The 11,549-nt window shown below is 46.0% G+C and overlaps 6 protein-coding genes across 6 annotated transcripts; 3 read left to right on the top strand and 3 right to left on the bottom strand.

Annotated features, from left to right (window-relative positions):
- Positions 1 to 62: 62 nt before the first annotated feature.
- MCYG_01680 (uncharacterized protein) lies at positions 63 to 1,139 on the bottom strand (the record flags this gene model as incomplete). Its single annotated transcript, XM_002848700.1, has 3 exons — positions 63 to 159; positions 228 to 471; positions 542 to 1,139. The coding sequence occupies 3 exons, from the start codon at positions 1,137 to 1,139 to the stop codon at positions 63 to 65; spliced, it is 939 nt and encodes a 312-aa protein (XP_002848746.1).
- A 1,091-nt stretch (positions 1,140 to 2,230) lies between these two features.
- On the top strand, positions 2,231 to 3,143 carry MCYG_01679 (uncharacterized protein; the record flags this gene model as incomplete). Its single annotated transcript, XM_002848699.1, has 4 exons — positions 2,231 to 2,463; positions 2,522 to 2,827; positions 2,883 to 2,960; positions 3,017 to 3,143. The coding sequence occupies 4 exons, from the start codon at positions 2,231 to 2,233 to the stop codon at positions 3,141 to 3,143; spliced, it is 744 nt and encodes a 247-aa protein (XP_002848745.1).
- A 2,596-nt stretch (positions 3,144 to 5,739) lies between these two features.
- Positions 5,740 to 6,912, bottom strand: MCYG_01678 (mitochondrial 54S ribosomal protein YmL3; the record flags this gene model as incomplete). Its single annotated transcript, XM_002848698.1, has 1 exon — positions 5,740 to 6,912. The coding sequence occupies one exon, from the start codon at positions 6,910 to 6,912 to the stop codon at positions 5,740 to 5,742; it is 1,173 nt and encodes a 390-aa protein (XP_002848744.1).
- Positions 6,913 to 7,268: 356 nt separating this feature from the next.
- Positions 7,269 to 7,658, top strand: MCYG_01677 (conserved hypothetical protein; the record flags this gene model as incomplete). The annotated part of the gene is made up of 3 exons (XM_002848697.1): positions 7,269 to 7,291; positions 7,359 to 7,541; positions 7,601 to 7,658. 3 exons carry the CDS (start codon positions 7,269 to 7,271, stop codon positions 7,656 to 7,658), a joined length of 264 nt encoding a protein of 87 aa, XP_002848743.1.
- A 92-nt stretch (positions 7,659 to 7,750) lies between these two features.
- Positions 7,751 to 9,047, bottom strand: MCYG_01676 (MAK32; the record flags this gene model as incomplete). The annotated part of the gene is made up of 3 exons (XM_002848696.1): positions 7,751 to 8,583; positions 8,644 to 8,912; positions 8,980 to 9,047. 3 exons carry the CDS (start codon positions 9,045 to 9,047, stop codon positions 7,751 to 7,753), a joined length of 1,170 nt encoding a protein of 389 aa, XP_002848742.1.
- Positions 9,048 to 9,423: 376 nt separating this feature from the next.
- Positions 9,424 to 11,166, top strand: MCYG_01675 (adenylyl cyclase-associated protein; the record flags this gene model as incomplete). The annotated part of the gene is made up of 4 exons (XM_002848695.1): positions 9,424 to 9,470; positions 9,548 to 9,821; positions 9,849 to 10,150; positions 10,209 to 11,166. 4 exons carry the CDS (start codon positions 9,424 to 9,426, stop codon positions 11,164 to 11,166), a joined length of 1,581 nt encoding a protein of 526 aa, XP_002848741.1.
- Between the last annotated feature and the right edge of the window lie 383 nt (positions 11,167 to 11,549).

Raw genomic sequence — 11,549 nt, 5'->3', positions numbered from 1 at the left:
TTCCTTGTATGTCCTCTCGAACATGCTCCATCTCAAAGTATAGTGTTACCTCAAACCCTGACTTATTTTTCACTAGGGTTAATGGACCCGTATGAGGAATTGATTCTCTTCCCCTGGGAGTCAACTGAAACACTAGATTTGGCGACGGAACACGATGGGCTAGGGGAGTCATCATGCTAATGTCGGCATCGTTGGCGTCGGATTTCGAGCCTATCCAATGACTGTACGCAAGCTTGTTCTCAAATGTGTATTTCCCACTGTTATCAATGACGGCGAGAAGGTAGTAAAGGCATTGCCGAACCGACACATCGTTGTTGTTGCCAACTCCAGAGCTAGTGTTCATGATAGGCTGTGAAACATATAACCGCGGCACTCCTCCCTTTAGGGCTTGCCTAAGGAATATGGTTTCATTGTAGGTTGTGAGGAACCCGTATAGCATTTTAAAGCGATGCATATAAGAGGCAATTTGGCCTAGAGAATCCCCGTCAGTTAACAAGACTAATTGGTCGTAAAAAACATGAAAATTTGAGACGGTGCATACCCAAAGCTAGCCGAAGGCCCATCTGATTCTCCCTCATAAAATTATCCATATAATCCTGAAGGTCATGCTTCCAGGGGGTCTTTGCCTCTCCAACAAGGACTATGTTCGGTTTAGAAGATTTTGGGAGAGCGCGCAGCTCGTTAATGTTTGCGGCTGAGCATTTGACCGCGACATGATCAGGAAGAAACCTGTCGTTGCCCGAACTCTGGCTCTCTAAACACACCTTGCAGTCTCCAAAACGGTATTTAATGCCGTTATGAAACGCGACTGCGCTTACAGGGCCAAGGGCGTTTTGGGCAAAGCGCCCGCACACAGATTGTTCGTCTCCGCAAAGGTAGTGCTCTTGATGAATGTAACCAGGTTGTTCTGACACTCTATCGAGATCAACGGATAAAGTGCCCTTATTCAGATACTCCGAAGATGTCCAGCGACGTACCTCCTCTTCAAGATCCCAAATCTTTATCGGTCCTATGTAGTACTCCTTGTGCCAAGCGGAACTTGTTGTTCGATAACCTTCTCGGGTAAGGAGATCAGGAAGTGGTTCTGCGAGGATTGAATGGCTGTCACGCAGACGTAGCTGGCCGGGTATCCCCGACATGTTTAAAACAAAGGGTAGGAGTATAGAGATGGATGAAGGAGATCAACTTAGATAGAGGTATGAAGCTCTGTGTGAATTTGCGTCTTGAGAAAGTAAAAGCAAACTAGAGCACCATGGCGAGCTTTATAACACTTCGAGCACACTGCTCACGTAATAGCAACCTCGTTCCCAAAGACTCTTGTCGACCACCGCAAGAGCTGTCGGCGCGTAACAATTGGATGATGTTTCTCGATCATTATTGTTGGGGATCCACCACGACGAAGCGCTGGCTTTGCGGGTCATGAATTATATTTTTAGTACGCAATTTGCATTCACCTAGAAAGGCATTACTTTGCGTTGCCTGGCATGGGGCGAAAAATTGATATTGCATATTACGCGCCGACGAGCCGTTAGCTTGGCCCCCAACTACCCATAGGACCATATACCTGAACATGGTGGCTAGGTATAATGACGTAAAGGGCAATAGGTGTCTTGGGCAAAAGAATATTTTCCATCCAAGAGCTAGATGAAGAGGTTTACTCTGAGGTATATAGCAATATGCTTGCAACATAGGAACACATTTATATATAATATATAATATATATAAGGAGAGTATAACAGACGGAGAGATCACCCTTAAGAGACACAAGCGGGGGGAATTGGTAAAAACGATTGATTGGTAGAGAATGACCGGTATTCATATTATTCAATGCACGGGACGGCGGATCCCCTGACGGCATACGTATTCACTACAAGGGGTTTCCTCGAGTTAATGCGTATGTCAACATTTCCGGCCTACGCGCCCTGTGATGGCCGTCCCATGTGTGGAATTCTGGATGTCGATGTTGCGGCTCATTGGAGTTCTTTGTTGTTGGTTGTTTCACTAAAAGCAACTAGCCGCCCCTAAAGTCTATTTTTGACTGTCACATTGTTTGTTATGCGCCAAGAAGCTTCTTGGGCGCTAAAGATCAACAACATATAAGCAGCCTGGAAATACCAGCTTCATCCTCTCCCCCACCACCACCAGCTTCTTCTTCTTCTTCTTATTCACCGCTACTACAGTTAATCGTCCAACTTGTATCTTCTTTTTTTTCTTTTGATCTTTCTACACTATGGGTGGTGTAAAATTCCATCAGTACTGGATTGAGAACTTGTTTCATGGGTATACCCTTTGGAGCATGGACAATCAGACAGCATGGCGTATTAGAGAGAAACTCTCTGAACGTGCAACACTCTATATAGACAACGCTGAGAATACAGTAGCAGAGGGACAAGCGGTCTACGTCTGCCAACAAGTCCATGGGGAGTCAGTTGGGATGGAAGCTATCATGAAGATTCGACTACAGTAAGTGCCGAGATCTGGTTGTTTAAGTACCTCGGATATTTGACTAATATCGAGGTAGAGTTCCTCCTGAATACCCTCCAAACAGGGATCCAGAGGCCCTAAAGAAGCTGGCTTCTAATATACCATCCGTCCTCGTTAAAGATGAGGTCGGTGCTTTGAAACACTTCAACAAAGCGGGCTGTAAGGTGACGCCGAAACTTATCGACCTCGTACCAGCTCTCCAACCATCCAACTGCCCAGTCCCAGACGGGTACATCGTGTTTATAGTGATGGAGAAGGTCCCTGGTGTACCGCTGTCAGATTTTTGGGAATACGACTTGGCCAAGCGTGACAAAATCAGGGCCGCTTTTCGTCTATCTATGCTGTAAGCCTGCCTGGCTTTAGCTATAGAGTACTTGATCTAACGTCATATGATCTAGGGAGCTGTATCGTCATCGCGGTTATCCGACCGATCGTCATCTCGGAAATCTGATTTACGACGAGGAAAAGGACAAATGGTAAGTTTCCTTGCATTTAGATATATCTCTTATTGGCACTGACACAGATTTCGCAGCTGGGTTGTGGACTATGAGGGTATTTTGGTTCTTGCAGATAACGAACGGAATGAGTTTAATGAAAGAGATTATCGTGCCTGGGGATTAGCATACCGCAATACTGCGACTCGTGAAACTTCCTACTGATGGCAGTATTCGGTGTCTATATTACGGCCTTCTTTCTGTTATTGTATCCTTACCTTATCAATAAACAAGTTTTCTATTCTGAAATAATACATATTAATGTAATATTCAGAACTCAATATTGAAGATATACTTTATAATCGACGTAAAGGCAGGTTATAGATGTAGTAGTATTCGTAATGATATATTTAAGCCCGCCTTTTGAAAACAAGCGTGGAAATCGATAAAAGTTTCTATTAATAATAAATGAATAATATTTTATTAACTATATGCTAAGTGCGTATCAAAAGTTTTCTACATTTAGATAGGTCATGATTTATTTCTGAGTTTTTTTCACCCTCTCGAAGGACAAGGCGTGTGGTATAGAGCCTCAGATAACTATAGTAGGTCACCGTTGCCATAGAGGCCTTATTATTATTAGCTTATCATTATCCAGTGTTGACATGTTACACTATGATTTACATATTGTTCAAGCCCTAAGGTTACTAAAGCAGCAGGTTTAGCGCGTAGCAGCGGCACAGAATCTATTGGGCCATTTAGCCTATAAATTGAAGTTAGAGCCCATATATGAACTATTTTTAAGAGTAGATAATAAAACCACAAAGTTCATCACAGGCCCGAGAATCAAGTTGCTCCAAGCGAGCAACAAAGTAGTGACTCGGCTTTATAATTACTAGTATATAATCTGGCAGGGAGGTGAGGCCCTCAAACAAGTAGCTACCCCCCATATAATTAACAGCTATTCGCTGTTAGTCCTAGAAAGATATCTAGAAACTTGCGGAAGAGGTCGTGGATTACCACGAAATCGGACGAATGGAACGCTATAGTGGATACGGAGAAGGCCTTCTATATAAGCTTTAAGACCGTTATGGTTTTCGAAAGGTTTGTGGCGAGAGGGCATTGGCTCTATGAGTAAGGATGCTACTCGCTTTGAATGGCTTCATAATACAGCCCAATTATGGATATGGTTTCCATCTTTTTCCTGATCCAGTTGGTTTTTCTGGGCAGAAACGGGTTTGATAAAATAGTTTCTCTGCTGCAAGATATTAGGCGTTATTATTATCATCAGCATGCTAAAAATAACCATCAATAAGGTCTCCAATCCAGTTCCGACGATATTCTACACCATTAATGGCGTACAAAGTTAAACGAAACATACAAAGGTCAATAAACTTCGGTGATAGAAGCACCCACCGCCCAATTTTATGTTATATTCTGATATTACTCTGTGTTGCACGGTTGGCTTGGGCCGTCAGGCGAGAAACCGCTTGCAGCTCGTTACTGTCCTTGCTCCTAGTCGTGGCTATGGTCCTGCAGTAAGTTGTCTCATATCCTGATTGAAACGTCTATTATCGTGCCGTGCCATTGTGAAGGGTAATGTTTATCCGTAGACCATGCCGAGTTGTTCATGTTATGTCATGCTGTCTTTGCTTAAGATGTTATTGACGTCTAAATTAAGCTGTGGGTGATCGTCGTTTTCTAGAAATTTGCCAAGACGCTAATAAGTTTCTGGGCTAGACTGGAGGCTCTTATATCACGTAGTTATCCGGCCGCTAGGTATATGTAAAGCGTAATCCAAGGGCTTATTGAAGCTCGCCGCAAATATATAATAGTAACACAACATACGGCATCGGGTTCGAAGTTCTAGAGTATATTTGCTTGTCATTATCCAACTAAAGTTGGTTTAAACTAGCTAGAGCCGTTATGGTTGGCAGAAAATTTAATACGAGCGTTTGTTAACCGTTCTAAGTAGGTCTAATTACTTGTATATTAATTTAATGGACAGACTTTGGTTAGCATTTCTCAATTATTTCCTGTGATTGGACTACACTGAAATTTATTAACAATTTAATATTCAGGATATTTGGCTACAAGCACTCCTATCTTATTTAGACGTATGTTTGCCAGCGTAGTATACAATATGAACGTGTTAAACGCTACAATGGCTATAGCATAGACGGGCACGATATCTATGGTTACTCTTCTAAGAATATTTTCCTAGGATGGGACAAATTTGCACCACTCCAGCGGTGCTTCCAAGGTCAGCAAGCAGAGGACCAGTTCTGCTCTCTTCTTATCAATTGAGACGAGGAGTTTGTGGAAGAGGGTGATTTTTGGGCAGAAGGACCGTATTGAATTCGACCGCAACGTGCGAAGGCGGGGATGTGCGTCACAATGGCTGGGAAGGTTGAGGTGCTGAAGGAGCTGGGGGCAGTCTTCTATCAAGGCCTAGTATGCTTCAATAGCCCTGAAATTAACTGGTAGTGACGTCTGTCACCCGGATTGGAGCATTTTGTGATTTACCTATTAGTGAAGAGCGGATGCTTGTGAACTATGTAGTCAGTTGTTTACTTTCAATCAATAAAAGGCGTCCTGGTCCAATTTGGGATATTGTAAGGATTATAAACCGTAAAATAAGTATAGATTGACGCAGTAACGCCATATATATGGTACATGTTATTTCAAAAGAGAATCATAGTTAAACATGGTTGGAAAAAGGAGTTAAAAAATAATGTATCATGTCCAACCTCCGCACGCCATGGCCGAATAGACAGGCCTTTCTCTGTATGTAAAATAAGCTTTTTGCCCTCTACCTGAATTAAACAATGATCTCGCCTGGATCGATGTGAGCTCGTTTCCAAGGCTCTGCACCTTCTTCTTCCATTGAGCTGGGTACTCTGACGTTCAAAGGGCTATAAAGGTACCAGCTCTTCAAGGCGGCAACAGCGGCCCTGACACGGGCCTCACTTAAGCTCGCACCAGCTCCTTCGCCGAGCTTATCCTTGCCAGAGAAGATACCGACGATGAACACTGGGTGCCTGCTCAGTCGACCGGTTTCGCTTATAACCTTAGCCACCGGTGCCTCGAAGCCTTCTCGCTTGCATAGTTTTGAGAGGTCGCGTGTGGGTTCCGTGAAACCGAAGAGATCAGCAATTGGTAGTTGACGGGACTTGAAATGTTCTTCGAAGAAGGACTTTGCCGCACGTCGTCCTCCGTGGAGGTATATAGCACCCATCAAGGCACGGACGAAATTCGCAGAGGCTCGTGTTGGTGTGATAACGTCTCCATAGGTGCTTTGATCAGAGTCACGGCGTTCAGAAAATTCGACATCGTTTACAAACAGCGAGCCGAGTCCCCGTCTGAAGGTCTCGCCGGGTAGAGGGAGGCGGGATATTCCTGCGGGTACTTCTTCTTTTTCCTTATCTATTGTTTCCTGGTCTGCTATCCTGAACTGGAGATAAGCAGGATCGACCTCGCTGCCAGGCTCAGCGGCATGCTCAACACCCCATTCATTGGCCATAACTGCCAACGCCTTTGGCCCTATGTATGCGTACATTGCTGTCCATAGCACCGACATAGGCAGTCGTGGGTATTGGCTGATAAGATATTCGGTGGTGTAGTAGGAAAGAAGGTCGTTGCCAAGCACGGAGAAAGAATGATTGTTAAATTGAGTGGAGGAGTCGGCGGAGGCATCAATTAGGGTGCGAGCCAGCGTCTGAAGCGGCAGTCGTTCTGGTAACGAAAGTCGAGCATGGAGTGAGGACAGCTTTGGAGAAGCGATAAACTCTTCCGCAGATGCGAGCGGAGGGCCTGAAGTTCGGCCGCTGTGTGAGAAAGGAGGGAGGTCATGGTCTGGAATTACTGGAGCAGCTGCGGAGGAAAGCCATCTCCCATTCCTCTGCTGAAAGGGCCGTATATATGTGCTGCGACAGGATCGTATTGGCGGCGATACAACGGCACCGCTCCAGCGTAGGAGCTGCAATCTTTTCATTTGGGCTTCCCGGTCTACGGGGATACGGCGAGGGCGTAGAAAAAGGGCAGAAGACCAAACGAGCAGTTCAATTGAAAATGCCGGAAGTGTTGTTGTGTGGCCTGAATATCCCTTCAGTCCTCTTTCTTATCCTCCCTGTTTGCTGGTAGAGAAACGAATTTGAAAGATTTGAAGGTTGAATTTGTGAGCGATGAGTTTCTGCGGCGCTAGTCCGTTTTGGGGTTGCTAGCGCTTTCGCTCACTTCGAACTTCCCAAAACCTCCAACATCAACGAGAGAGAGAAAGACAAGCAGCAGGCTTCAACAGATAAAACACACGTTCACGCTCGTTGTTCGGCTGCACAGGTTCGAAGAAACATGGGTGGAGGTCCAAAGATCCGGTATGTACCGTGAAGCTGGTTTCAATTGGTGTGATAGTCGACGTTTTTGACTGACTGTATATCACAGCTACCCGACCCACGTCTGGTCGCCTGCCGGTGGTTGGTACGCACAGCCTAGCAATTGGAAGTTCAATACGTTCGTTATCGGTACTACTGCTCTCGGGTTTGCGGCATTGCTCTTCAACTACAGTGCGCAGCATGAACACCGTGACAAGTTTCCGGAGCCAGGCCGCTTCTTCCCAAGCCGATGGTATGTTCACACTTGGCTACGAAAGAACATCGGAATAACAGCCTAACGTTGAATTACAGGTGGAGCAAACAGATTATTGAACATGAACGAGCAGTAGCGTCGAAAAGTGACTCGTGATCTTTGAAAGTGGATGGCACCGAGGGCCTGTACAGTTATTCATATTTACGGCGTTTTGTTTTCCAAGTGGATAGAAGACAATTGATGTTCAATTATTGAGCCACTTCAAGTTTTTGTCTCTTATGGGAGTCCTGTGTGTCGACGAGTTGCCTGGTATATCGGCGGACTCGCCCAACATAACTCGTTCCATTCCAGTACTCTTCACCTTCGGGCGAGAAAGAAAGGACGGGAACGCCTACTTGCTCGATTACATAGCTTGCTGCAACAGTGGCACATACCAATCCAGCTAGAATATTTCCCCTATCATCCCATGTGGTGCAAACTGCTCTCCAGTCACCAGACTTTTCCATAATCTCACGAGTAGCCTCGATAGGAGCGCGATTAGACCCCGCAAGCACCTGGCAAAGTGCTCCAAGGAACGAATTCCCGGCACCGGTAGGATCTACAGCCTTCGACTCTAGATACGCGGGAAGCGCTACCTGGTCATCTCGAGAAAAGGCATAGCATCCATCCCGTCCTGCCCGAACAACTAGTACTCCGTTTCCATCTATTCCTATGCCGGACTTGACAATAGACCGGCATATCTCTTGGTCCCGGGGATTATCAAAGTGCCATGAGGAATTGCTAAAGTAGCTTCCCATCTCATGTTCATTTGGGCTCACCACGTCTACATGACGAATTACCTCGTAGAACCTCGAGAGCTCTTCTGGATGACAAGAGTCCGGGAACGGCTCCCAGACAAATATTGGACGCCTTAGCTCTAGCTTGTGCCTCTCACCGAGCTCACGCCGTCTTTCCAGTATCCCTTGCACTATATTATAGCATCTGTCTGCAGAGCATGACATGTGGAAAGTATTTGAAAGGACAAGCTCCTCCGTAAGTGTCTCAGGCACAATCTGTATCTTGGGCGTAAGATACTTGAATACTAACAGGTGGTGTTAAGATTTGCTCCCAGCTTGTATTTAGATAGCGTCAAAACACACACCTCTCTTCTCGTTAGCCTCGTAGCCATTCCACCCTTTGGTAGTTTGTCTGTTCATATCCTCTCTAAAGACGCAGTGCGTCTCCCAGCTTGCAATCAGGTCTCTAACATGCTCTGGGAAATCATAGCCCGTATCGACGATCCAGCCAACTGAGCGTGAGTGATCCTTGCCAGCAGCAATGCGTGCACCGATGGCGGCAAACGAGCCAGCTCCACCGACTATATCTCGTACAGGAGGCGTAGGAGGTTCATATTCGATTTCGTCTAATGTTCTTCTTCCTCCGTTAGCATCGGCGGGCGTGAGACAGAGCGGGATGTTTTCACTAGCCGATGATGAACATGGCGAGAGTACAGAAATCTATCTGCCTGCTCCCACCAGGCAGAGATCCTCTACTCGGCATAGCCATTCCCTTTGCTTGTGTATTATATCATATAAATCTTGCTGCCTGTGATTCTCGTCGTTCGTTGATGTAGAATTTGATAGGTACAGATGTGTTACGGTAATATATGAAATTAACTCCCGACATAGTGTAAAGTAAGCCACTATCTGTGTATTACATTGTAACATTAGGCATCGTAATAAACCTCCCAAGCTCTCCTTAAATTGTATCAACGTCTTTTTACATCTACATCTACAACCAAGCAACTCACGGCGTTTTTTCTTCTGTGTAACAGCCTACTAGCGGAATAAAGCGGGAAGACATCCCACAGACACTTTATACAGCGTCTCTGCCTTTATACAGGCTGTTGCACCGCCCCAAGATACGACGTGTAGCTGGCAAGATGGTCTCAAACAACCATATGAACAATTTAACAACCCTTATTAAGCGGTATGAATGGAATATCAATTGATTGAAGAATATATACAAGTAAAACAGTACAACTAATATATATATTTCTGGCACAGGCTTGAAGCTGCAACCTCCAGGCTGGAGGACATGGCCGCTTCCCTCGATGGCCCAGGTCCCAGTCCGGGGACAAGCGCCAATATCGTGGGTGCTGCTGACACCTCTAAAGCTGCTGCGCCAGCTATGCCAGCCGCTGAACCCCTACCAAAGTGCATCGAGGCCTTTGACGCTATAATCTCCAACGAAGTGAAGGCATTCCTCGATATCAGCCAGCAGCTCGGTGATCTAGTTGTCCCTCAGGCAAGTAGCCATTGCGCCATCACAGGAAGAGTAGTATGCTGATACTTATTACCCCTATAGTCTAAAGCAGTCCTTAAAGCCTTCGAAGCCGAACGGAAATACCTTCTTGTGTCTACTAAGGCCAAGAAGCCAGAAGCACAACCCCCAGAGCTGTTCACGGACCTGCACAGGGCCTCCGACGAAATCAACAATATCCGCGAAAGCAATCGCCCCTCTCCATTCTTCAACCATCTTAGTGCGGTAGCGGAAGGTGTGGTTGCGTTGGGTTGGTTCTTCGAGACCAGACCAGCAACTTTCGTCACGGACACGCTGGGTGGAGCACAGTTCTATGGAAACCGAGTGCTCAACCAATACAAGGACAAGTGAGTAGTCAGGGCTCATTGTGCGCTGTAGAAGAGACGCTTTGCTAACGCCTTGAAGGGATAAAACCCATGTCGAATACATTCAAGCCTACTACCAGATCTATAAATCCCTTATCGACTACATCAAAGAATACTATCCCCGTGGAGTGACATGGAACGACAAGGATGGTATCGATGTGATGGATGCATTGAAGCAAGTGTCTTCAGGCTCTTCCTCTTCTGCACCACCTGCAACAGTATCGAAGGAGGCAGCGGGCGGTCCGCCACCACCGCCTCCACCACCACCACCACCAGGCCCTCCACCAGTAATCAAAGCAGCACCACCTAGCAATGATATGTCTGCTGTTTTCGACCAGCTTAACCAAGGTTCTGCTGTCACAGCGGGCCTCCGAAAGGTAGATAAATCTGAACAAACACACAAAAACCCCAGCCTGCGAGCTCAGTCTATCGTTCCGGGCAGCCCTACGTCTCGTGGTAAATCCCCCGCTCCCAGCAAGAAACCAAAGCCAGAGAGCATGCGGGTCAAGAAGCCTTCCCGGAAACAACTGGAAGGCAACAAATGGTTCATTGAACACTTCGATAGCCCTGCAGATATTGTCGAAATCTCCGCTTCTCTCAGTCAGTCCATTCTGATCTCCCGATGCAACAAGACGATCATCAAAGTCAATGGTAAAGCCAACGCGATATCACTTGATAATTGCGTTGGTGTCTCCATCATCGTCGACTCGCTCGTTAGCAGTCTGGAAGCAATTAAGTGCTCCAAGTTCGCGCTGCAGATTGACGGAGCTGTTCCATCCGTTATGTTCGATCAGATTGACGGAGCCCAACTTTACCTCAACGCTGGCAGTATGGATACCGAGGTCCTTACAAGCAAGTGCACGGCTATCAACATCGTCCTACCGCCCAAGGAGGACGTTGAAGATTCAGATGCAAAGGAGTGCCCTGTTCCCGAGCAGATTAGAACTGTAGTCAGGGATGGAGCAATTGTTAGTGAAATCGTGGACCACGTAGGGTAAGCGATAGCATAGAGCTCCTGGCGAGGAATAGTTCGCTGTTGATTGCACATAAACTTGCTCTGATATTTATATTACGCTTTGGTACTCACCTCCAATATATACCTCTACTTATTAGTTTCAGTTACTCCGCAATATGCAACAGCGTAGATGATCACTAGTTTAATTCAATTTAATAGATATCTGGCCAGCACTATGATCGCCGTACTCCCATAGACGTATGCACATAGGGATGAAGACACAACACTCTACATTATGCACTTGAGACGGTGGCAGCTTGACTGAAAACCAAAAGGAGCAATATCAATCTCGCTCTCGGATACCATTCCAACACCAGAGTGACCAATTAGTTGAATGTGACTAACATGTTAAATGGGAGAGATAAG

Source organism: Microsporum canis, genomic scaffold (genome assembly GCF_000151145.1).
Source record: "Microsporum canis CBS 113480 supercont1.2 genomic scaffold, whole genome shotgun sequence".
NCBI classification, from domain to species: Eukaryota; Fungi; Ascomycota; class Eurotiomycetes; order Onygenales; family Arthrodermataceae; genus Microsporum; species Microsporum canis.
Note: the sequence above shows the minus strand (reverse complement) of the source record. Positions and strands in the feature narration are given on the sequence as shown.